At 28.9% G+C, this 27,901-nt stretch overlaps 1 protein-coding gene across 3 annotated transcripts; it reads right to left on the bottom strand.

The window, feature by feature from the left end:
* Positions 1-254: 254 nt before the first annotated feature.
* Positions 255-27,896, bottom strand: LOC113555537 (putative uncharacterized protein DDB_G0291812). Of its 3 annotated transcripts, none has more exons than XM_026959937.1 (13): positions 26,873-27,896; positions 24,610-25,097; positions 11,304-11,487; positions 10,305-10,490; positions 9,932-10,210; positions 9,559-9,840; positions 9,365-9,477; positions 8,856-9,159; positions 5,386-5,587; positions 5,236-5,292; positions 4,246-4,383; positions 2,609-2,868; positions 255-1,917 (listed from the first exon to the last, which is right to left on the bottom strand). In XM_026959937.1, exons 2-13 carry the CDS (start codon positions 25,003-25,005, stop codon positions 1,748-1,750), a joined length of 2,571 nt encoding a protein of 856 aa, XP_026815738.1. In that variant the 5' UTR covers positions 25,006-25,097; positions 26,873-27,896; the 3' UTR covers positions 255-1,747. The 3 variants fall into 3 exon arrangements, with proteins under 3 accessions (XP_026815738.1, XP_026815740.1, XP_026815739.1); XM_026959939.1 differs by having other exon boundaries at positions 10,305-10,412; XM_026959938.1 differs by having other exon boundaries at positions 1,748-1,917; positions 27,708-27,896.
* Between the last annotated feature and the right edge of the window lie 5 nt (positions 27,897-27,901).

Below are 27,901 nucleotides of genomic sequence, written 5' to 3'. Positions count from 1 at the left end.
TAAAGATTTATGCAACATTTTAAAACTATACCAGCCATTTCATAAAAGTCAGAATGATTGTACTAAATACTCTAAATGTGTATTCTGTTGTTTATATTCTAGTCATATGTATATATATTTTTAATTCTTTACTTTCTATATTATAAGGTAAATAATATATTCAGTTTAAAAGAGCACTACTTAGTATAAATATTTAAATTAGACTCATTATGTAATCATGTTTATGTTTGTATTAAAAAAAAAATCATAAATAATATGGTTAACTTATAGTTTATTTAATGATGATACATCGAAATACTTATCGTAACACTAACTTAGAAAAATACATGTTTTAATGACAAATAAAGAAGAACAACTAAAGAACATATATAATTTTTTTTTTATTATTATTAATTTACTACCTCATTTACATAAATTATTTCGATTTTAATACTTAACAGTCTTGACACAAGATGAAATAATCGAGGCGGTTAAAATACAAAAAAAAACTATCTCATTTTAATAGGGTAAGTATACACACATATACATTTACAAACACACACATACACATAAACACACGCAGACTGACATGTGGAAATTTACAATACTGCTTACATATAGTAAAAATAATATACAAATATAAATTAAATATATGTTATAAGGCATGTTATGAGAAAATAAATAGGTATTAACTGTAAGTTATTTTTCAATGGTTAAGAGACCAAATACTCCTTTCAGTATATCCCTTAAAGTATATTAAGACAAATAACATTTAATTTTAAAATGATTATAACTAGATGCATTTATGCAATTGGAAGTATGGAAGAGCTAGTTCTAAGGAGCGCTTCTATAGTCTCCTCTAAAAATATGTAAATACAGCATACTGTAATAATATCTAGTTTCCAGGCTATGGTATTGAAGTTGTGCCCATGACTAGATTTGTATAATTATTGTAATTATTAACAACATTTAATAATTACTATTTATAAGTCGAACAAATTTTTAGATATACTTTTTGGCAGTACAAAAATGAAATTTTTGACACATAATGTATTCAAATTTTGTTTATTATTGGTTGTTATACCAAATGTAATTTTCTTTGAAATGTCTTTTTTCTGCTATTTGTAAAAGACCTAGTATTTGGTTACAGTCTATTAATTGGTAACTTTGACTCTCGATATAAAAGTTAATTTCATACTTCGACATGCATTATATAATTTATAATTGAGTGAAAACATTTAAAGCTTAATTTAAGCTTATATTGTTGTCACCAAAATATAAATTAGTTTTTAAACTTAACCATATTGTACACTAACAGTATTTACACATATTAAATAGGTACTATTTGTTAGTTTGTATTATTTCACAAAAAATATTTTATTCCTTCTTTTTATTTGGGATATAGATATAGTTTTTTTTAAGCTACTAATGAAAATCCAAACAATATTAAATATTATAAATTAAAATCTATTAGTTATTTAATATTAATTATAATTAGACACTTAAAACAACTAAAAAATTATGAAAAAGTTAAACATGTTATTTTTTAAAACATTTTCTCTCATATTTGGTCTTTTAACCACTAGTTATTCTCATGAATCAACGGGTATTGTGAATGAATAAAGAAAATAATTCTGCCGCTTGAGATTTTGTGTAAAAAAGGCAACACAGATATGGACATGACCAGTTACTACATCGTGATTGTCGGAAAAACCGGGTATGTTTCATTAATTTTATGCAACGTAAATTTTATAAATAATACAGTGTTTTAATAACCACTTGTATTATTATGAGATTTCGTGCTTGTCATATGGGCTGGACCGCTACCATTTATAGTGCGAACAGTGTTCTTCAACGCCTGGCGTTTATTGCAAAACCAAATGCGTATCACTTCACGTTCGTAGCCCAATCTGTGTGCCAGTCCAGTGATTTCAGATCCTGAAAACGGAAAAGTATTTATATATTAATAAAATACTAGATAAATAATATTCGTCGAACTCAACTAATGTGTTTCTAATTTAATCTAGTGTAACACGATTTAATGGCGTCTTAAGATAATTTCAATTAGTCGGTATAACATAACAATTAATCGTATACATTTTAACTTAAATTGCCTACATTAATATTTCACACGATTTTCGTGACGACAGATTATAATATAAGTTTTAAATCCTATTATATGGGTGTATATTATGTGTTGTACTCGCTTTTTTGTAGATTTACCTATTTTATAAAGTCATAATAAACTAGTTCGTTATAGGACAATGTACACTCAAAACAAGTAAAATGTATTATTATTATTATTATTCGTTTGAGAATTTATGAAATATATTCGGTTGATAGACTTTATACATTAATAATAGTTTCATTTTAAATATATACTTTGTTAAATCGGCGACAACATTATTGGTATTTACTATTTAGTATTAGGTAGGTGTTTTTTTAATTATAGTTTTGGAACATAAATTTCAGGTATCGAACTTATGTTAACAATGGACATTTATATTTAAATTTAGAACGATATTAATAAGTAGATTTATTAATTCTATATTGTCAGTAATATTATTAAAAACTGAAAAATTGTTACGTCAAGAAAAAGTACCTGTTATGTTATATCTTTTTTTTTTACCTGATGGGTGTGTATTGCGTTCAAAATGACCGTTTAACAATTCTAAGGCGTGTGGTGTAAACGAAGTTCGTCTTTTTCGTTTTTTACAAGAAGCTAAGCTGTCACCACCGCCACCACTTGATGATGCAGAAACGCCACCACTTAACAATTCGACAGCTGCTGCTGCAGCAGCCGCTGCGGCGGCTGCGTTATACCTCTGGTGATGTGAGTGGCCTCCAGTAATATTTTTGTTGTTGTTATTATTATTATTATAATAATACCTAAAAAAAAAGAGGATCAATAAATGTAACATAAACGAATTAGTTTTTAATTTAAATTATATATTTGTATTTGTTTCAAAATTATTATAAATACAATATTTTTATTAGTAAATAAATATTTTTTATTTTTTTTGTGGTATATTAGAGATTTGAGGTCTACCGCTTTAAAAATCACAATTCTTTAAGTCTCATATTTTGTTGTTTTTTTTCTGTATTTTCTACTTGAAACAGTTCTAAGATTTTACTCTACTTTGACACTGTTTTTGTCTGCCTCTTGGTCGTTTCGAATCTATTTTCAATTCTGTTATTCTCCAGTATATTCGATCTTTAGGTATATATACCCGATCTATTTTAATCTCCTGTTCATCGTGATAGGTGTCCACTATGCCACGTTATCCATACGATTATTTTGACAACTGTTCAATGGTCCTAATTTAAAAATATTTTTCATTTATTTTTTGTTCTATAGGTTTAATTTTTTCAAGAACTTTTTTCCGAACAATTTCAGTTGTTTCTCGTCCAATAACGTAGTTGCCCACGTTTCATATGCATAAAATGAACATTGTAAACCATGATTTTGTAGACTGTTGTCTTTTTTCTTTTTAATAAATTCTTGGATTTAAACAGGGACAGTGCACAGTTGTCCGAAGTGATCTATATTGACCTCCTGCCTACTCTTTCATTTACCATCGCCCCAAGCTAATACTTAAAATATTCAATTCTTTCAAATGTATAGGTACTTGTATATTTACAAATGTTCTTGTAGTATGATGCCATGCTGGTGTCTGAATAATATATTTGTTTAGAAATACTTTTGTAGACTTCAGAAAACTTTTCAGTTTCATAATAATAATATAATTTAAATACCTACGACCTAAGCTTTATTATTACCAGTTGCTGATTACCTCAGATTTTTTAAGCCTTCTACAACTGTATGTACTTATTTGTCTTCACTCTAATTTCAGTAAAATATTAAGCAAGCAAGCTATTAAAAGCGTCTTCTTGTCTGATGTCTATTTTCACAGGGAACTTTTCAGTGTTTGTTACCAACTTTTCTAACTCATTTTTATTTTTAGTTCTATTTTTCAATCGAAAGTTTATAAATAATCTATAAACTCCACTCACTTCCATTGTTAAACTCAAACCTGGTAAATTTAATAGTTTACCAAATATATTTTTGAAACTATTTGCTATTTTCGAACCCTATTAAGAGGGTACCGTTTTATTTTGTCATCATAGTTAATCATGGTATTAAGCTTAATTTTATTTAATTGCATAATTGCATTTTTAAAGAAATGTTTTGTTTTATCTAAGTTATTTAAAATATTAATTTAACTAAGTATAATGTAAAAACTTAAAGATAATTATATCACTTACCTCTCTTCCATCATCCATTTTTCCAATACGGCTGGGTTCACTACACCCATCATGTTATTTGTTTTTATGTTATTATTATTGTTATTGTATACATTATTTGGTTTTTTAGATGAATTGCCACTTTCCATATTCTCAAATCTAAATAACATACACACATACATATTACATAGTATATAGTTACGATAAATTCAAATAATTTATAACTAAATAACAGTTTTGTAAAGTATTCAAATAAATGTATTCGAATAAAAGTATTCGAATACGTATTCTGAATATATTTTTTTAGTATTTTTATTTTGTATTTAAATACTAAATTTGAAAAAAAAAATGTTTGTGTTTATAAATTATCACCCTGAGTAGTGGTAAAAAAATAAAAAGTATAGTATTAGCCATAGCCCATAGACCTTATACTAGTTGACTTGATGTGCGGACATGTGGTGTACGATGTACTACCTACCAGCGCTGTCACGTTAATACTTTTTACGCCGGAACTACAGCCATACGACTACAATATTCCGTCAACTTATAGTATAAGGACAAAAGGTGTATGGTATTACTGTACTAGCATAAAAACCCCGATAAAAAGTGATAGTAATTTTTTATTGCCAGTGTAGATAATATCCATATTTTGAGCAAAATAAGTATTAATAAATAGTATTTTCAAAGTATTCGAATAATTTTTTGAGTATTCCAGAATGAATTCTAAATATATTTTTTGAAAATTATTCGAGTACGTATTCTGAATACTTTTTTAACAGTTTATTCGAATACATATTCCGAATACAAAATAAAAGTATTCTTTACAAGACTGCTAAATAAACATCCATACTTAGTCGAATGTCAAAAGTTAAATAATTTAATATAAATACACATCTGAAATAAATATAGTTTAATAATAAACGAATAGTTTTCATAATCATATTTATATATTATTTTACGTTAAAGCTAAATTTATATTATGATTAACGATAGATAATTAAAATTTCTTACATTGGTTGTTGTGCAGCAGCGAGTTGCGAAGCACATAGCATGTGTGTGGCGAGTGCTCTGAAAAGTTAAGTGTGAAAGAAACGTTTCAATTTTTAATGCACAAAATAATATCTGCACGGGTAAGTTTTTATAATACTATTTTTTATTTACGTGCAAATAGCGTTTTGCTGATTATATGCAGCCGCTGCTGCAGCAGCTGCCGAGGTCGAGTCTTCGTCCTTGGATGGTTTTATGTGGCAGTTGAGTTGTGAAGATGGAGGTGCTAATGACTTTAAAGTGTTTATGTTGGTGGAAGACGTTGGAGGCGCAGGAGATATTACATGAGAAGGTTGATGTGGCTGCTGTTTATCTTCTGAAAATATTGTGCCCGTTACGGTTATGAATAAAGTGTAAATATTAATAATGCATTATTATAATTTATAGTTTATTGTAAGTGTGTTCGTTTTGTTTTCGAAAATTTTTTTTTAATAAGCATATATAATTTTAATGTAACTATAGAGTTTCTAAAAGTTGTACGTAAGTAGTAGTAATCTATATCGACGCACCTAGGGCGCCAAAATCGCAAACACGCCTCTGCTTGTCTTTAGCAGGTCATTTTTAGAATTTTATATGTTTTAAATAAGAGTTTGTTAACACAATAACAAATTGAGGTTCCTTCAAAAACCGAGAGGGCAGTTAGGTTACAAAATTGTTACCTAATAAAAATGATCTTAGTTGTTTATTGCAGTTATTCTAAAAATAATAGTGCTAGAGTTTAGTATCACTAGTATACCATAGTAGAGTTCAATAATCAGTTATTTATTTAATAATGATTGCATCTATACGGTTATAAAGACGTGTACTATTTTAAAATAATGTAGCTGTAACGTTTTAACATTGAAAATCATTTTAATGTCATATATTTTGTATTTATTAAAAAAAATAAAGAAAAATTGATAATTTTTTTTTTTATTTACTTGATATATTATATATAATTAATATATGTATATAAAAATACATTTAAAAAGTTCATTTTTTTTTATTTACTTAAGTAGAAATGGATTTGAATAAATATATGTATAATAATATAATGGTTACATTGGTTTTCACACACTTTTCTAATTATTAACGGTTAAGAAGTAATATTAGTAATACATTATTGATTAATTATGAATAGGTATGTACATTTAATTAATGATGTTACTATTATTATTTTAAAAATATAAAATACCAAAAATTTTGACTTTTTTAAGTTAGGCACTTTTGATCTTCAAGCACTACTTTCAAGAATAGAGTTACTTAGACGTTAGTGTAGGTACTTTATTATTTCATTACTATTTAAGACTTAAGATAAATCTATGTTTCTATTTGTGTTTGGTTGTGTTAGTTCAACCTTGAACACATAACTTAAATAAATTTAAAACTAACTCAATTGAACACAGTATAAAACATTGATTTATTTAAAGTCTGAAATAGTTATAAAATAATATAGTACAGTAGGTACACTATCATTTAAATAACTCTGTTCTTGAGACAGTAGTGTTTGAAGATCTATAACGGAGTATGAGCTGAAAGAGAAACTTAATATAATTTATGAATGTAATCCATTATGATTTATGATTAATAGTAAATTAATCAGAAAAATAGGTATAATTTTAAATCGCAAAATTGGCCGTTGCCAATATTATAATTGATTTTTGTTTACCTAGGTAGCTGACGAAACTATTGAAACTCGACTGAATCGGTATGTGTACTCTTACGACCCTGTGTTCTGTAATCTATTTACATAACATAATTTTCTGAGCGTGACATAAACGACGAGTCATAACTGGTAAATCGTTACACCATGCACATAATACAAGTAGTAACATAAATGTAATTATAAGTTCGCAATTTTGTATCATATTATCATATATCTATGTTCATTAACCTTTCCTATTACAAGCTTTTTGAAATGTTATAGGTGGCTATTTCATTAAATGCAGAAGTTGGTTAGGTCACTGATATTGGTTTGAAAACATTATTTTTGAAGATGATTTTATTTATCAAATTAATTATGCAGAATGTGTGGACTATCCTATATGTCATTACTATTTTGTGCCAATTGAGTAGATATTTAAAAAATGATAAAAGAAGTGCAAGGTCGATCTTAGGATGTTTAATTAAATTGTACATATTACTTTTGTGATTTATGTATTTATATAATATAATATGCATTATTACAAATTATTTTTAGGCATTTAAAAACAATGCAATACTTATATTTGAAGTTGAAAACTATATAGATATTAGATAATTAAGTATAAACATACTACCTATATAATATTAATAATTGTGTTTAATTTTAATTTTAATCTCAGTTTATAAGCTTCATATTATGATACCAAATAAATTATAATATATGATCGCGCCGTGTTCGTCCGTCTTGACTTTCGTTGTCTTGGTTACAGACTTGAAATGGCGCCGTTGTCCATTTTCAAGTTTTGGGGACATAATTGTTCATAATTATGATGGGTCGTATGAATAAATTGGAATATAATGATATATATATATATATACTTATGTGTGTGTGTGTATAGAAAAGCTGATGACTAGGTATATTTGGGCGGGTGGATGGTCGTGTTGTAAGAAATATATTTCACGAGACTAGTTTTAATTACTATCGGCGCCACTGCTTAGTCACCTAAACTATTATTGATTTTATAAATACATTATTTAATGATAATATGTTTGGCCTACACTTTTGAAGGTATTATTAATTTATTATTATTATTATTAGATTTGATTGCCGTAACTCATCGTAATAATATATATTTGAATACAAAATTGTTTATTCATAAATAGGTAGTTATTTTTAATTTTAGACTTTTAATTTGTACATTTTAATGGATTAGGTTAGGTTAAGAACTGAAAATTCTTATAATAATTAGCATGATAGGATAAGTTATTTATTTAATTTTTAAAGTAGCAAACTGTTTAGTTTAAGTTAAGTTAATTGAAGAGAAAAATCAAATTTTGATTAAAAATTTACTGTATATAATTTGAATAGAAAAATTAATTGGCCAAACTTAATTAAAAGTAACCTTAGTAAATGTATTAACTAATTTGGATATAATTTCCTTTAAACAGTAAAATAATTTTATACAAATGTTGATAGAATTTATGTAAATGAAAATAAATGATAGGGAAATTGTTTATCAATTAGCAATTATGAATATAGGGATTCAAAAATATTCATCAAATTGTTCAATATACACAGATAAATGCATAGTTTTTTAAAATTTAAAAATTGTATTAAATTGGTTCATACCTATCACTGTAAAATACATTTTTCTAAATTACTCAATTTATGTATTACATACGAAAGATTGTTGTCAAAATTAATTTGTTAAAATAATTAGTTAGCATATTATTTGAAACGTAATTAGTTAAGTTTAAAGTTATAGAAATGGCAAAAATCGTGACAAGTTAATAACTATAGGCACTTAGGCAGCAGTAAAATTTGTTTGTCTTTATGTGTAATCCATTAGCTATTCTCCATTAAAATATTTCATTAATTTCATTTTTTTTCAAATCTTTTTTTATTCAAATATATTTTGATTTATTGTTACGTAACTATTTAAATACATTTCTATGTTTACCTTCATTTTCTGTTTCATCGCCACCATTATGTTGATCGGTTGCTGTAATTGCTGTTGGCCATACAGTTTGACGTTGAATTACTTCTACACCTCCTCCATTACTACCATCATTACGCCTGAGTGTAGGAGGTGACATTGGTGTCGCAGCAGTAACAATTGAAGCAGCATTATTGGTTGAATAAATACGACAATCTCCATTTGTGCCCGTTGGTATTTGAACCATAGTCGAGTCTTTTGAACGCTGTGCGTTTATCGAATCACTGCTTTCCTCGTTCTTGGTGCGAGGTAATAGCTTTTGTTGAGGCTGTTGACAAATATTGAAAATAAAATTTAATTTCAAATGTTAATACCTGAATAGTTATTAAAGTTCTTCAATGGAAAAGTCAGGTATATGTTTGTCTTTTGTATAATGTTAATTACTTAATAAATAAATTTGTATAAGTACTGTATATGTGCATAAAATAAAAAATAACTAATAACTAATGGACCCTGTTATTTATAGAGCTTACTGTTAAAAAGTTGTGCTTTTTGCAATTAAGGTCAGGGGACTGCCATTTTCGTCGTTGAATATTATTATACTGATCTGCTGTAACCGTGTCATTATTAATCATACTACCATCGTCTGGAAAAAAAATGTATTCAATACATGCATAATTCTGGAAATATAAAGTTTATAATACAGTTAAACAAAAATAATACTTACAATTATTGTTATCATTATTGACGTTGTCAGGAGTACCACTGGCAGTAGTCGAATCATCAGCTGTAGTTTGGTGTTGTTGAAAATAACGGTTTAGTGGTAAGGATAATGACGGTTGACAAATTTGATTGAGCTGTTGTCGATTAATATTTTTTTGTCGAACATTATTTGTTGAGTGATATAATAACTGTTGCTGTAGTTGTTGCTGATTTGAAGTAGGAGTTGTGATTGCAGAAGAAACCATATCATTAATGGGAATGGCCAAAATTGTCTGAGTCATAATACCTTTAATGTAATAAAATATGTGAGTTATATTATATACTTAATCAAAAATTCATAACAGTTATAATTTTCAATTTGTATTGGTGCTTATTACCTCGAGCTGTTGGTATTAGTAATTGGGCTGCTTGTAAGCATCCCGTAGTAAGTTGACCAGAGGTTAACAAAAGTTGAGGTGGTGGTGCTGTGATTTTATCATCTTGATGTTGTTGCTTTTGTTTATTATTAGCTGAGGTAATATTCCAAGGAAATGGAACTTCTGTTTTGACAATATTTTCATTTTCATTAATGGAATTACCAATGCCATTTTTTTCTTCACTATCGTCATCATATTCTTCATCGTCGTCTCCACTCTTGTTACCACCTTCTGACGAGCCTAAAATATATATATGAGTTATTTGTGATAATAATAAATTGAATCTCAGCTGTATGCGTTATATTTATAAATATATTAATGGAACTCAACAAACCTTGGGAACGGGTTAAGTTCAAAGGCGATTGAGACAAACAATCGTCATTACTAGTTTCACTGTTAATATCATTGACTGTTACCATAGGATCGTCAACATCAGTGTCTACTACAGAAGGAGTTTTTTCATTAGTCGTTGCATTTTTATTTAAGTTTTTAATTGAAATTGACGATAATATCGGTTCATCTATTGCAAAAATAAAATAAATAAGTATAATTGAATAGTGTAATTATTAGAATTGTTAGCAATATGTAACGTGGGAATATTGAACTAGGTATCCTTTAAGATAATAAATTTATGTTGAAATAAATAATTGGAAATGTACAGAAATATCTTATATACAAAGTATAAAAACACACACACACACACGCACACAGATAATATAAATAAATAAAAATAAATTTATTAATATTAAATATATTGATTATTATTATTTTTTTTTTTATGATTTTATGAAAAAAAAAAACAATTGGTGTTCCCGTGTTCCCTTTTGTTAATATTAAAGTAGGAAGTATATTATGTTCATAATATTTTCTATTGATGGAGTACAGATAAGTCAGGTTAGTTAATATCTGATGAATATAATAAAAAATGTAATGATATCCATATCACATCTAAAAACCATGACGAATCAGAAAAAGTTTCGTAGAACAACAAATTTGAAAAATAACTAAACGCTTTGTATTGCTTCTATCTAATAGATTTATAACTGCAATTCTTTTAAACTTTATAACTTTTAAGCTATTAAGTGTTTTTCAGTAAGGAATAACAACAAAATATGGATGCTCCATGCTCATTGTATATTAGAACATTTAATTATTTAATATTATAATTTTTTTTTTTATCCATTATTAAGCAGATCATAATATTATATATGGGTACTTGAAGGTCATTATTCGTTTTTATTTTTCTGAGGTCGTGGTTGTTTTTTTTAAATTTCTGAACCCTAATAAAACTAATTGCAATAAAGTTAATCATTTTTCATTAAACATTATTTACGTGTACTGTTGTAGGTTTCACTGTCGTTATTTTTTTCGGAGTGTGTTGACAACGATAATGTGATTTTATCATCACTATTAATAGCTAATTGTTGTACAGTATGTCTTATTGCCGGTGTCATACAATCTCCTCCATTACTACAACTGTTGTTATTTCCAATTGCAGTAGTCTGCTGATAACCATCCTATTAACAAGAAAAAAAATGTGTACATTTAATATTTTTATACTTATAAAACCGAAAACCCTAGATTGATTATTAAAATGCACGTGAGAACAATTGATCTTTTATAAATGTATACTTTAATGTATTAGCGCGAACTATTTAAATATAAACGTGTATTTTCATTATGACTTTTCCACCTTCACTTATTTTTATATTTAAACTGGCATCTCATATTTAGCGTTGAGTAGCTACAATAAATTGTAATACACGTTAAAAGCTCTTACAATTTATATACATACTTGCCGCATATACATTTAACCCTTTTCTCGTCACAAAGGTGCTTTAATGTCATGCAAATTTAACCTTGCTTAATAATTTATACGTACAAAACTAATGTCAATAATAGTCTGTATAAATATATATTAAAGTATTTATTTTTTTCTTCAAATTTTAAGTTCGCGTAAAACACAATTAAGATCTGTTATTTTTAAATGTATCCAATTTAAATCCAAAAGTGTATAAACCATCAAAATTATGACGTAAAATTAATTTGAGTTTAAAATAATAATCAATAATCTATTCTTCAATATAAAATATCTGTAATATCTTTATTATCTTTTAAATTATAGTAATTTTACTAAAGTCGATTTTGTAAAAAGAAAAAATTAGGAGATAAATATATTTCAAGATTTTTTCGTTTATATTGAAAGTAATTTGTCTTCATTGTTTGACAACATTCATGTCTATTTCTTACTTAGGAAAGATTTTTATGAATATTTTAGAGCATGCAAATACTTCTACCTGATGTCAATAAAAAATTATATCATTACAATAAATTCTCGAAGTATAGGTTAGGGTATATGTACACTCTGATTTTAATCAAAATTGTTTCATTTTATATAACTTTTGTATGGTACTTATGACGATGTCATTTATGGTCACTGATGTTAAAGAATAGGATAATCAGCAATATTAAAAAAAAAGTTGTTATTTTATAATTTATTTTTATATTGAAGAAAATAAATTATATTTTGATATATTATGTAGGAACTAACATACAGACATAGATTTATCTTTTTGCCGATCACAATAGTAGGTAATCAGAAGTTTCTCTCCATTTTACTCATAAATAAGAAAAACATTTTGAACTCCCTCTATAAAAAAAAACTTATCTCCGAACAAATTATGACGTCCTAGGAAATTACTCCTGCTGTCAATACGTTAATTTTCTACTTTAATTAACATATTAATTAAATCAAGATATTGTAGAATGTGATGTATTCATTAATTAAATATTTTATTGTAGAGTGATTTAAATACAAATTGCAAACATATTTTATAATATTAAAAAAAAAAACACTATACAGCTTATAAAGTTTATAAGTACAAATAAAAACTTAATAAAAATAAAAATGCAGTTTCACGTCCTTATCAGAAAATAATGAGAATGTTGTTATTTTTAAATAATTAATTGTAAATATAACTATTTTAATAAAAAAACGCCTGTAACTTTGTTAAACATTCAGTACCAAATATAAAATTATTCTTATTTCTCGGGTCTTATAAGTATAAAACTTTTAACAGGAATCATCGCTGGTGCATCAATGTTATACTTGGCGGTGGTGTTGCAATATGACAACAGAAAATATTTCAATAATATTGTACCTATTGTGTAAAATATTTTTATTCTAAATAAATATATACATATATATTTTAAAGTCTTGGTCGAAAATAAACGCAATGAAAATTAGTTGGAAAGTATATTTTGAAATTAAAATAAGGTAAATATGATTTGGTTACAGAATTATGAAAATTATGATTTAAATAGAAAATACCCGAGCTTAATATATATTATACAACCACTCAAATATACTAATGGGAACAATGAAATCGAATTACTCAGCGAGTTAAAATCAATAAAGCTAGAAATGCTAGAATAGATAGTTATAAATTATAACTGAAGATAAATTAGAAATACAATACAATTCATTTTAATAATGAATAAAAATATTAATTTATAAATTTTTAATGTATTTTTTACAATACTTTTTTTATAATATTAAAATATACAAATTGTGATGTAAATAATTAAAATTTTATTGCATGTTCTTACAATTTTGATTCTGTATTATATGATAAATTTTGATATTTTTTTAGTGCATAAAAATCCGCGCTCTAGTTATAACTTATAAAATGTGGCTATTCACATAATGCATAAATAATTTCGCACGAAATACAGATGAAAGATTTTAAAATAATTCAGTTGTTTTATTATATTCTTATTAGTTATTGATAACAATGAAGCGAGTTGGTGCAGTAGTCGATTTTTGATGGCAAATTAATAATACGGGTATATAGTATTACATTCCAGAGTATTTGTTGTATATACTAATTATTGTTATTACTCACATTCATACCTATTTGTTAAATAAACTAGTTATACACCTAACATGTGTATTGTGTACTTACGTATGTACAATAATTTAGGACTTTGATCCATTAGGCACATAATGTAATATTTTATCATTTGCAGTTATATCTGCATGTTAATTTAGACCAAATAGAAAATTTAATGATGAAAACGATGATGATAATATTAATGCTCCATGTATCACGATTTAAAATAATACTCTATATATTCGGTGGCAGATCTAGACACTTGCTCCCCGCTGTCGCCAAAAAAATCAATATAATATATAGTAATAAAACTATATTCGATTTCTTATATTCGTATTGTGTCACGTAAATGTATATATATAGGTATATTCAACATCGTGTTTAATAATAAATAAAAAAATAATAATTACCTACTGAAATAACAATATAATTATAACGTAGTCGCAATAGAAATATAACTATAAAAGTTCTATACAAGTCCTCTGATTTGAATGGTCTAAAAATGTTAAAAAATTATAATTTCATCACTATAACGATTAAACGGAATAATAAATGAAGAAAATGCACATGAAAAAATATTTTAACATCATCGTGTTTTTATGTATTTTAGATAATGAGTGAAGGCGAGAAATGTTTTTGGTCTTGTTTAATGATATTTTTTGAAATTATTTTTCTACTAACAGAAGACGATTGTTTTAAATATTCTATCCATGGATTGGAAGCAGAACTATAGTTGATATTTCTAAGAGGTCGTTTTCGATTTTGTCACTGTTATAGAAAATCAACAATAAAACGTCGAAGATACGAAATATTTTAGTAAAATATGATTATAAAATGCATAACTGACTATTGAGCTAATCAAACCTAACCTTATCACATTCCTTTTTCAAATTTATTTTCGATTCCGATAATTTCATAATTCTTTTTTTATAAATATATTATTTTCATATAAATTGACATGCGTCATCAAATAAAATGTCTGTACCAATTAATAACTGTTGTCTAGTGCCTATATCTCATTGATATGTAAAACTTGATTGTAAATAAGAATATATTTTGTGATATGAATACAAATTCTAGGGTAAGCGAAAAATATGAAATTTCCATTTAAATAATCAAATCCACACTTCAGACACATCATATTCGTGGTCGCATAAGAATCGTTATTTTTATCTTGAACATCTCTCATAGTGTTTTTTGTAATTGCAATAACTAGTTTCAGGACTGAGGTAATTTTCTAATTGCTTGTCTGTAAAAATTAATTACATGTATACATCACCTGCAAGTTATCTTGGGCTGGATCAGCTACCGTATATATTATGATTTATAGGCATATTATTACAGCTTAAACCACGATGCGTATAATTATAGCGATTATCGAGTTCGTTGCAAATTTTATATTGTACCTACATAATTATATTATTATTATTATTATTATTATTATTGTACATTATAATCGTGGATTCGTGCACGTTAGATTTGCTTGAAATAAACTATAGTGGTGCTCTATCGCGGGCGTAGCGAGGCGCAAAAGGCCTATATCTAATGTTGTAATTACAAATCCCTGACCACGGTCTCACTAGGGCTTAAAAAAAACCCGCATAGGCTACAGTTCGAAAACGGAAAACCCAGTCGGATTTTCGATGACGTCGACAACTTAATTTTGTACTCGACTGTTTCATTTTCGTTTTTCAACGTTAGACTAATTTAATATTACTAAATAATATAATATATATATATACTATTATGTTGGCGTTTTTCATTTGCTTATACTTTGTATTCAAACGGGTTGCAGATACAATCGTTTCGATTTTCCACGGGCAATATTTAATCAAAGGCAAGCGCTTATTGTTGTATTATTAATTTATATCAAACATTCAAACATACGAATATTATTTGAAATTAGGAAGACATTTCTCACTCGTAAAGTCGTAAAGTTACCTAGTACATTATATTAATATAAGGATATTGTACGTAATACGATTTCAATCAGAATTGGTAATTATTTTATATTTTACTTAACATAACAAGTGAAGTAGTTATTCTATAAATAAATATAATTCTGCTGTTAATATTATATAAATGTATGATGATATACACATACACGTATGCGGAATATATCTACCAAACAGTTTATTTCCTATTTATTTATAAATTGTAATAATATACATTTACATTTACGTATTAGCTATACGCACTTTTGTATGTACTCATAGTCTTCATACAAATAATAATTAAAATGGTTTTGATATTGAGCATTTAGTTTGTTTTTGTTGAATCAAAGGTAATATCAAATTTTAGATACAATTAAATAAAACAATTTATACTATAACAATTTACATATACATTAATCAAGATTAGAGGTAGGATTTATATTCTCTTAAAATCCTTTAAATATGGTGTTTTTATGTCGTTAAAAATAGGTAATATATATTATATTATTATATTATGTATTATATTATATATATAATGTTTTATTATGTCCTTAAAAATTCAAAATATTTTTTTAATATTCTGTAAAAAAAAAATACTAAAATGAGTCAGTTTAAATTTATCGTGTTTTGTTACAATACAAATAATAAATGTGTACTATAATTATTAATTATTTTCTTTGGAAAAATATTTACAAAAATAAAAATATTGTTTTTTATTTTCAAATATTCTCTAGATTCTAGAATATGATTTTTTTTTTTATGTAAAATAAGATTATTTCTATTAGTTCTGTGTTTCATGAATGAAAAATATATCATATTGCCATTTAACTACATAGCTACACTAGAAAAATAAAATATAAAATCATAAAATCTGACCTCTAGTCATAATAAATAATAATATATTAATATATTATTGATTGAAATATATTTTCCTAGGTAAATAGTGCGAACATTTAGTAAACAATACTAAATAATGGATCTAATTTAATTTAATTTCCCGAGTAATCTAATCGCATATAAATGATAGGGAGAGGGTAGAAGCTAAGCCACCGGTAGTTAATCCATAATACACCTATGGTTTAAACTAGTGAGTATCTATATGTATTTTTTTTTTTTATAAATTTTAAATCATCTGATGTTATGTGAAATTTTTTAACCTATCTATAAAGGGAATATGGTATAATGTTTAAATTCCCCTATCAAATCTTTGTATAGTAGATAACGATAAGTAATTTCCAAAACTGCATATTTTACATATCGATCTTTATATATGAGTTAGGGGCGTTACGGCCCCTACTAATAAAAGTCACTATTCTGCGAACCATTTTAATATCATCGTGTTAAATTAGAATAATTATAAATGTTTTATTAAAATCTATGATTACTTATGTATAAGTTGTTCTCTGTCAACCGAAGTAACCATTTCGAAACTTACAAGATGTGACTCAAATAAAGATTCTCCGTGAACTAAAATACATTACTTAAATGTAGTTAGAGATATTGTCCTTTTTTTGGTGAGATAAGAAGATTTGGATATTGTTATGGACAGCCAATAACTTAGCTTTCTCCAAACTATACGAATAAGTTTATTGAATTACTGATAACTATATAGGTATGGCAGTCAGATTTTTTTTAAATAAAAATAAAAAATGTCCTGCTTATTTCTTGTGTGTTTTTTAAATCTAGATAAATATTTAGTTATACCTACAATAACTGAAAATTCTATTGCAATCGACATTTTGTTCACTCAGCATACTTATTTTAATTTTTTCTTTAATAATGAAATTATTAATCTGATTTTTGGAATTTTATGTTTATTTAAAAACAATATTTTTAATAACAATGATTTTTTATACCATTTTAGAAATATCCTATGGAAATTTAAGATTTAGAAATAATTAGGTACAATAATGATTTATCCGATATATATTTAGAAATTTTAAAATTTAATGTTTTTATAATAATACTAAATTTTGACATTTTGTAAATTCATAATATTATTTTGTTATAAATGTAAATATTTTTATATCTTTTTCACCTTCTCATTATACATATTATTTACTTTTATATAAAATTATTTTATTATTTTGATATCACAATAATACTATAATTGAAAATCGTTTTTCTTAATACTCGAGATTTAGGATATATATATATATATATATATATATATATATATATATATAATATATATATATATATATATATATACATGTATGAATAAATTGTTTTATCTAAAATACGATCGATATAATTATTTAAATAATAATAGTTAGTTTTTGTTTGTTATTAATTTTCACATGTGTTTTTGAGAAAGAAATCACTCATAGTGACACTTTCATCATTCAATTTTACTGTAGTAAGTCGCAGTACAATTTTCATTTAAAACGACGAGGATGATTTAAAAACATATTTACCACAGTAAAAATTATATCTACCAGCGGATTTTGGTAGATAATAATAATTCGGTGAATTCCAGACGAGCGGCTGTGAAAGTGGATAGAAATTTTGATAAATGCATTTTAAAAATTATTTTTAATTGAAAATAGTGGTTTTAGTATCGTAATATTACAGTACTTAAAAACTAGATAGTTCAAATTAGGCAATAATAATAATAAAAAAAAAAATCGACGTAATAAATATAATCATCTATTTTGAACTCATAATATTATAAAGTTTAGACATTAGGATTATGACTGTATTATTTTAACAAAACCGTCTTAAAATTATTAAATCTATGAATATTTTAAGTTTGAAAGTATCAAATATTTGACTATCGTTAAATAATCATATAAAATTTTATCTCAAAATTATTGAGATTGAACTATTAAAATGTTATAAAAGGTTGTGATATCACGTTTAACATTATATTTAAAACACAAATAAATATTTTGTTTTTTACTTATTTGGCTGTACAAACAATCTTTGGGCGTTTTATTTAATAATAAATATTATCATTGTTAATTATTAAGATATTGATATATTATGATATATATCGTGATATATATCGATTTCGTTGTTTTATTTTACGAAAACTAAACTACAGTATAAACAGTATAATAACAATGGTAGCTTTTTAGTTCTATATCAAAAGTCTTACGCATATAAATTACATTTTTTTTAATACATTTTTTAATTTAATATTATTATCAAAATAAATACACAGATTAAAATGTATATCATATTATTTGTTATTTATCAACTATTTAACTATTCCATCAATTCCATTTTCTCCCTAAGCTTGTGTTTTTATATTAAATCAAACACTACAGTGTCAATTTTCAAAGTATTATAAAATATCTCCACCTAATAGAAATCAACCGTTTTTTAATTTCTACAAACAGTGAATGATTGACATTGATAATACCAAATTCGCATTAATTTTTATCAAGGTATAAAATCGAGAATTATTATTATAATAACTGCAAAATAACTAAAATTTATCAATTTTTAAAAGCAAGTAGGTATTTTTTTACATGCATGGATGCATTTTGAAGTTTTTGAAAAATATTTTTTAATTTGACATTTTAATGACTTCATGACGTTTATTAAACACTATTTTTTTACCATTTAAAAAAGATATTAAATTGATATTGCAATTTCTTGCATAAATTAATTATTTTATTATTTTTATTATTAAAAATAATATTTAGATTAAGTCTTGAAATTGAAGTATTTATTAAATTACTTAAGGTTCTTTTGAATATTGATTTTAAAATATATTATTGTATGATTTGTACACAATATTGTATGAATTACAAAAAACAAAAATATATTAAATTTTATGAAGGTTGGTTTTTGTAAACTTAAAAGTTCACTTACCTACATTAATGTTGTATTTTATACTCACACTTTACAACTATTCACAACAATAAGGAACATTATATGTTTTTTTAATTATAAAACACTCGTATCTTCTTTTGATCGAACGAAGAATTATTTTTTTAATCGTTTTATCATTCTTTTGTTATATAATATAGTGTTGACTATTTTCAGCATTTCAATGTACGTATGTCGTCATTTTCGAAAGTTTTGTGTTCATGTAAAATCATAATAATAAAATAATAATAATAACGTACGCACTGCGGACAAAAAAATAAAACTCTGGCAAAAAAAAACAAATATTATTATATGAGACGAGCTGTAGAGGGCGGCGAATTATAAAAATAATAACACAAATATATGTATATATGTATATATTGTATACATATTATATTATATATACGTATACGTATTTGGACGGACGTTTTGCCCCAGTCGGACGGACGTGAGCGGAAAAAAAACAATCGTAATAAATAATGAAATGAAAAAAAATATATCAGACCGCCGTGGCGGCGGCCGCTGCCGTTGGAATAATTAATTACATATACACACACACATACACACACACACACACACACACACACACATAGCTTGCGCGCGCGCACACTCACTTACACTCGTCCTCGTTTTGCCCTCTTCTGCTCCTGTTGTCGGTAATTTTTATTATTTTTTTGTCGATTTTTTTTTTTTTTTTTATAATTCTATTTTGTTTTTTCAACTCGTATTTTTGTTTTGTCCTCCATCATCATCATCATCGTAATTTCTCCCTCCCCTCATCGCGCCAGGACAGAGGCGTTTCTAACCCGGACGGTCACTATATATTATATATACATATACAACCTAACCACAAACGTATATATAATATATATATATATATATATGACGGTACGCCAGTTACAAAGGGGTCCGCTATTACTGCCATCGCGCAGTAGCGATCACATTCGCCGTATAGATAGGTGCCTATTAAATCCATAATATATATATATATACACATACATACATACATTTATGTATGTGTAGGTATATATAGACGCGTACATTATTTTCGAACACTGCGAATAGATTTAGCGGAATGTGCCGGAGAGTTTTTCCATCACACCGTATAACACGCACGTAATATACGTATATATATATTATATTAGTATAATATATACTTCTATGTGAGCGATATAATAATGTTATTAAAGTTGAAAAAAAAAACATGGTACAATTATTTCAGCGACGGCACAAAATAATATTATTGGTGGCGGGTGCGTTACTATATACTATACTCACCACCGCCTTCGAGCTTATTACCCCCCACACCATAGACGTCAGCGGTGGTGGCGGTGGCGGCGGCATCGGCGGCGCCGCTTATTTGAATTGCTAATTACCACCACCTCTCTCCTTTCCTCGTAGCAATGTTACTACTGCCGCTGCATGCAGCAATTATTGGATTAATGTAAATGAGCACCGACGGCGTACCCCTTTTCCTCTTATATATTTATATGTATATGTATATATAAATATAATATGTATATATTCGCTTTTGTATGTACACACACACACACACACACACACATAACACACATATCTATCTATACGTATATATATATATATATTGTATATATGGACAGAGGCGTGGATAGGGGTAAATAATACGGCAGCGGGAATACGAATAATGTGCGCGAGAGGCGAGAGATCGTCGGCGGGCGGCGAGTAGATGGGTAGCGTAGTACCCTTTTCTCTCGTACACACACCTCCCTTGTACCGACGACGATATATAATTATATACTATAGTTTGCAGTATATACCAGTGGCGGGTGGTGGAGTGATGGCCGGGTGGGGATGACGGTGCGGGTTGGCACCCCAGCAGCAGCAGCACCGCCGCCGCCGCCACCACCGTCGAACGGGCTGGCCCGAGCCGCGTCGGGATATATAATTAAAATCCGTCCGAGTCGCCGCCGCTGTTGATTAATATATGTAAATTTATTATAATACAATAATAAGATTACCGCCGACGCTGCCTAGGCCCAACAGTTCTGCCGCTGCTTATATTTTATATTTGCTGCCTATATATATATATGTATATACATGTATATATATATATACACACGTACATGTATATATATATAGCCCTCATCGTAACGGCGGCGACGGTATAGCGGCGATGCTTCAATAAATCCTACTCTCTATTCTTCTTCCCGGGAAAATGTTATACGTTTCGATAGAATGCAATAATATTTATAAACGCATTTGACTTTCTTCGCGTTTTTATATATACGACGATGCAATATTATCACTTCCTAGAATAAAATGTATACCTATACGACAGCGGCGGTAAAAATTTATTACTTGTGTAGGTACCGTACAAACCGTAGACGAAAAAATGCGATAATCGTAAAACTGTGATAAAAATATATAAAATATATCGTGTATCAGAATTATTATTCGGAATAACTGCGTAAAACGAGAACGCGTGGGCGTGAAACTTTGTGTACGTTCGGAGTTGCAGAGCGATGATTAAAATTCGATTGTACCGTGATACATGTTATATGTATACAATATACGTGTATAGTAGTGAGCACTATGTACGCGTGGTACTTACAAAACACTGAATACTCTACATGAACGCCGCCGTAAACGTCATATTGCTCAATACTATTTCGGTATATGGTAACAGTTGTTTCTAGTAGTGCGCGCGATGAACGTGTAGCAGCAGACGGAGGCCGGAAAAATGTATGAGGCGGGAGGCGAAGCGGTTTTATTAGAACTGACCGGTTTCTCGGTGGTGGTACAGAAGGAGGTGAAGACGGTACGGCGGTGGTCGGATGATGTTCGGACGGTTAACAGTGACAGCATGCAGTGTTGTGTGCACCGAGGATAGCGGGAAGAGATGAAATTATAATTACTATCAGGTCTGTCAGTTCGGTCGTGTACAACAGAGGATAGTGCGTATACCTACCATGTATATATTAAATATTATATTATATATACATAGTGAAGAACATATACGTGGCGGCGGCAGCTACGGTGACGACGACGGAGACGGCGACGAATGCCTATATATAGTATTATAGTGTATATACAGCAAAAGGAAAACGGATAGAGCGAATAAGGGGCGGTGAGCATGGCGGAGGAGAGGGTTTATGCGTTGTATGCCAGCAGGTCGGCACGATGCGGTGGCGGTGGTGGTATATGGGAACGGGGTGAACGCGTCGGTCGGTTGGGAGAATGCATGTGCGCGCGTGTGTGTGTGTGTGTGTGTGGGCGTATGTGCGCGTGTGTGTACGGTGGCGGTGGTAAAGGGTTGGTCAGTCGACGTGGCGGTATGAAATCAGGGTACAGGGCCGAAGCAAATGGGATTATTCACCCTCCTCCGCCACCGCGACCGCCGTTCACCAACCCTCGTATACGGTCCACTATTACTATTACGTCATCTAATTATAATATCGTACCCTTCCCTATATAATATATATAATATACATTATACATATACATATATATATATATATACTGTTTTCACCATTTTCGCCACCCCCACCGGCGCCGGTTCTATAAACGCTGCAGTACTAACAGCAGACCAACGCCATTACTACCGCCACCACCGCCAGCACCGCCACTATTACCACTTGTCTCTTTGCCCCTTACCCCGTGCCGCGTCACGATTTTATTGCGTGTTCACCCCCGGCGTGCACTATCTCAATGTATACATCTCATTTACGCAGCTGTGTACGTATATGGAAAAGCTATTCTTTAATATATATATATATATAATATGTACACGTAGGTCGTAATCATTTGAATAACTATTTTATCATTTTTCAATAAAACTGCAAAATAATGTACCTACTCTAGAATACTATAATATGCAGTATGTACGCTACGCAATACATGTCGATATACTCTATAAGTATACGCTTGATTTAATAAGGCGGGACAGGGCGATTTCCATTAAAATTAAAGTTAAAACCAAATCAACTGAATATTTAAAAAAAATATATATACACGTTTATTTTATTTACTTTAAAATAAAATAATTTAATATCAAATAACATATTTTCTAATCGGATTAAAAATAACAATTTTAAAATCGTAATTATTTTCATTACGCAATCGCGTCTAACCGTCTATAGCCGTCGTACGATTTTATTTGGCAAATCGTTGTTTTATGATAATATTGTTTCAAATATATTTAGGTACATATCGTAAACTAGGTAGGTATCGTAACCTATTATGTATATACTTTTATAGAGCACTATATAGCGATACTGTTATAGGTCACAGTCATAGGTGGTATACACAGTTTGCATTGTAACGTTTATTATTGTTATTACTATACATGACTATTGTGTACAATAGACGGCCGACGAAACTGACCTACCCTTTTAAAAATACGGCGGCACTGACATAACAACGGGGAATAAGATTGAGTGTGGAAGGTGCAGGGAAGGTAAACGTAAAAGCTGGCGGCGTCATATTATATTATTACTATACTGCCACCGCCGCCGCCGCCACCGCCACCGCGTTCGCCGCGCTATACCGTTTCACCCCCATATAGCAGAGAAAAATTACGTCGTCATTGTCGTCGACCTCTGCCATCACTACTGCTACCACTATTCTCCAGCACGCCGCGGCCGCCGTATACCGCCGTAGCAATATCAGCTTAATAACTTATTTTCAAAGCTTATTACTCGCCGCGGCCTTTTAATCTCTCGGCTCTTATATATACACCCCCGCCGCCGTCATCGATTCGATCGATGCTAAATTATTGCAATAGTAGTTTTTCATTATTATAACATAGACTATTTTTTAATATAAATACCGATCGAATCGATAGTATGAGAAACATAAATATTATATATATCACAAACGAATATTATATCATATTATTATTACGGTGTATAACAACAAGCGATATATTAACGCTCGCCGACGCTATTATATTATTATTATTATTATTATTATTATTATACATCACGACGACGTATCGGAGAAAAAAATAACGTACCTTATTTTTGTCATTGTTGTGTGCGGGCGACGGCGCCGCGGACGTCCCCCCTTCTGGGTATTGTTGATTCGGGTGACTGTTGGGCCTCGCCGGTGAATCGTCACAATCGCTCGCGTCTTCGCCGCTATTGCTGCTGTTACAACTGCTATTGCTGTTGCCGTTAACGCTATTGCTAATGGTGTCGAAACAGTCCATAGACGACGATTTGTTGTCGTCGTGCCGAGAGTAATGGTGTTTGCTGTGGTGTCGATAGTGACCGTTGATTATGATATTCGTCTGAGAATGGAGCCGACGGCGTTTCAAACAGTTATTAGCGGCTTCCGAGTCGTCGCGAATAGGGACGTCCTCTGCTTGTTTTTTTGCCGACGTCTGCGGCAACAGTGGCGATACCTTCATACTTGTTGTCGGCGACGGTATATATATACCCAGGTGTACGCAATATACTTTCGATGTAAGGCAATTTGATTTGGATTTATTTCATCGACGTCCTGAAACATACATACACACACACACTCAATAAATTGTATCGTTCGACTGCGTGGCGATTAAATAGAAACATCTCGTATAAACATTGAACGAGTTCCTATACATTTTAATTGGTCATACAAACGTCACAATATACGATATGTTGTAGCTAATGCAGCATCCGCCTTATACATTGATATATTATACGACACTAATAATCGTCCGTTTAAAATTTTATTGGTGGATAATACATGCCAATTTCATTCTATTCTACTTATATTATCACTGTCATTTACTTATAGTCGTCGTTATAAATTATAATATTATAACGCATCGACGATGTAATAATATTTGAGCGGATGCCGCCGGATAACGTCAATTGACTGCCACTGCCTCCGCGCACCGCCGCCGCTGTTTCTCTCCATCGCCACGATATTATTAACAATGACCTTAACCATACTCGGACACCTCATCATGATTTAAGTAGCAACTACCCCATTGAACCTAGCTTTCCATTGTCATATATTATATATAATACATACATACACGTATTATATTACGAATCTCCACTGCGGTAATTAATTTATGGTTGAATTACCATATTATATGTTCGTCTAATATATATAATAATATATTATAGTATGGTAGTAGTTTGTATACATCTACCTACTGTGATAATCTTTGGTAAAAATTAATTATTTAATGGAAAACGTAATTATACTACGTCATTTTTAGCCCATTATACATACTGTACACACATACACTACACAGTCAAACGCGCACACACGCATACATGTATTTTCTCTTTGGTTAGTGAGTAGCCGGAGGCAGGAACGCTGCTTCCCAAACTCGTAATTTTTAAATTATAATTATAACTTATAAAACGATGTGAAATCGATTACTATTTTACGACGATGGTATTATAAATAACATTATGTTTATAATTAAGTAGCCTATAGTTCAGTGGTATAGTACAGCGGTGTGGTCATTATAATAATAATAATAATAATAAAATAATAATTATTATTATTATTATAATTCAAATATTTTAATATCGATACCTACGTGCGAACGCACGTATGTATAATATGGTAGGGCGTGTTGTAGTATAAGCGATTAAAATATCAGTTTATATACCTACGATGCATGAAGGCAAGGCAATAGATCGTTTAACTCGAAACACCCTCAACAAACTAATAGTTGTAATCATCAATACTATACGATTATTTTTAATGCTGGCATGCTGCTGCTGCTATTTTCTTATAATCCAAGTAAATTATTATGGTTATTATTCAATAATTATATAATTACGATCAACCAACACAATCATAGAACTATAAAGATAACGATACATATATTTACCTAATAAAATTCATAGAAATTAAAATAAAAACTATAAAAAAAAAAAAAAACACCATACACAATATAGTTTACTCACATTCAATATTACTTATTGAAGTGGAAACCATCTAAAACGGAAATAAAACCGGTGATAAAAATCAATTTATAGGTTTTTATTTCATTCTGTTGTCTTGTATATTATAGGGGATATAGGTATATGATTACATAATTTATTTTATGCATGTAGTCCTAAAGAATTTGTACGACTGGTGAAGTATCTATACATTCTTAAGATGTACGACGTTACCTATCGTAACTTGTAATTAATATACATAGTCGGCAATAATATTATTGGAAAAAATACAAATCATCAATGTAACATAGGTACAGCGTTTGATAAATATTATTATAAATTGAAAAATAGCATGCTTTGTGATGATGGTGTGTGTGTACTCACCGGTGTAAATAGTTTCACAAGCCGTGGCCGTGGTCGTCAATTAATTAATCAATTATTATTATGGTAATTGTGCCGGCGCCGAGTTGCCGAGTCCCCTGCTTGGTCAAAATCAATGTCCTCCAAATACATATACCATTATAATAATAATAATAATAATAATAATAGTAATACTAATATGTATTACAATACTGAGCTAACGTGTTTGGCTCGCGTAGAGATCAATTCTAATATAGAGCGACGTAGTCGTTATTCGCGATACGCGTACAACGTACAATTATTAATAATAATAATTATCGCACGAAAAATCGTAAAACGACACATTTGTGTGTGTGCCAATCGCGGTAGAACGCCACGGGGCGATTATTATAGGCGTTTGGATAGTATTACCGGTAATTAATATAATGTTATGTTTTTTTATCGACTGTGTAACGCCGTGGCGTTTCGAACATGTGTCATCCGCGATATTATTGTAAATAATAATACAACAATGTTATGACGGGTAAAAAAAAAAAATGAAAAGAAAACGTAGTTAATAACAATTAAAGGTATAGTGTACGATCGATATATTTTTACACGAATAATATTATTATGTAAGCCACGCGGCGGCACCGAAAACACGAAATTCTGTTTTCGAAACAATACTTTTTATTATTATTATTATTATTACGATATTATATTGTTATAGTATGCAGAAGAAAAGCGACCACCGTCGAATACCGGCCGGCGACGATCGACGCGGGGTGACGGCGTGTGTGCAGATAATAATAATATGCTCGCGATCGTTTTACGACGATATTAAAGACTATAGTAAAACAATATTATAAATATTATGTACCGTTCGGATGAATGATGCTGCGCCTGTGTGTGCGTTTTCAGCGTGAGACACGAAAATGTTTTTTTTTTTTTTTTTTCGATTTTAATTATTATTATTATTATTATTATTATTATAATATTATTATTGTTGTTACGGCGATGATAATACACGTTCGGCGCCGCAGCGGTGGACAAACCATTACGCGGCGAAGGACC

The sequence above is a fragment of the Rhopalosiphum maidis genome, chromosome 3, assembly GCF_003676215.2.
Source record: "Rhopalosiphum maidis isolate BTI-1 chromosome 3, ASM367621v3, whole genome shotgun sequence".
Lineage (NCBI taxonomy): Eukaryota > Metazoa > Arthropoda > Insecta > Hemiptera > Aphididae > Rhopalosiphum > Rhopalosiphum maidis.
This window is presented reverse-complemented; position numbering and strand designations above follow the sequence as displayed.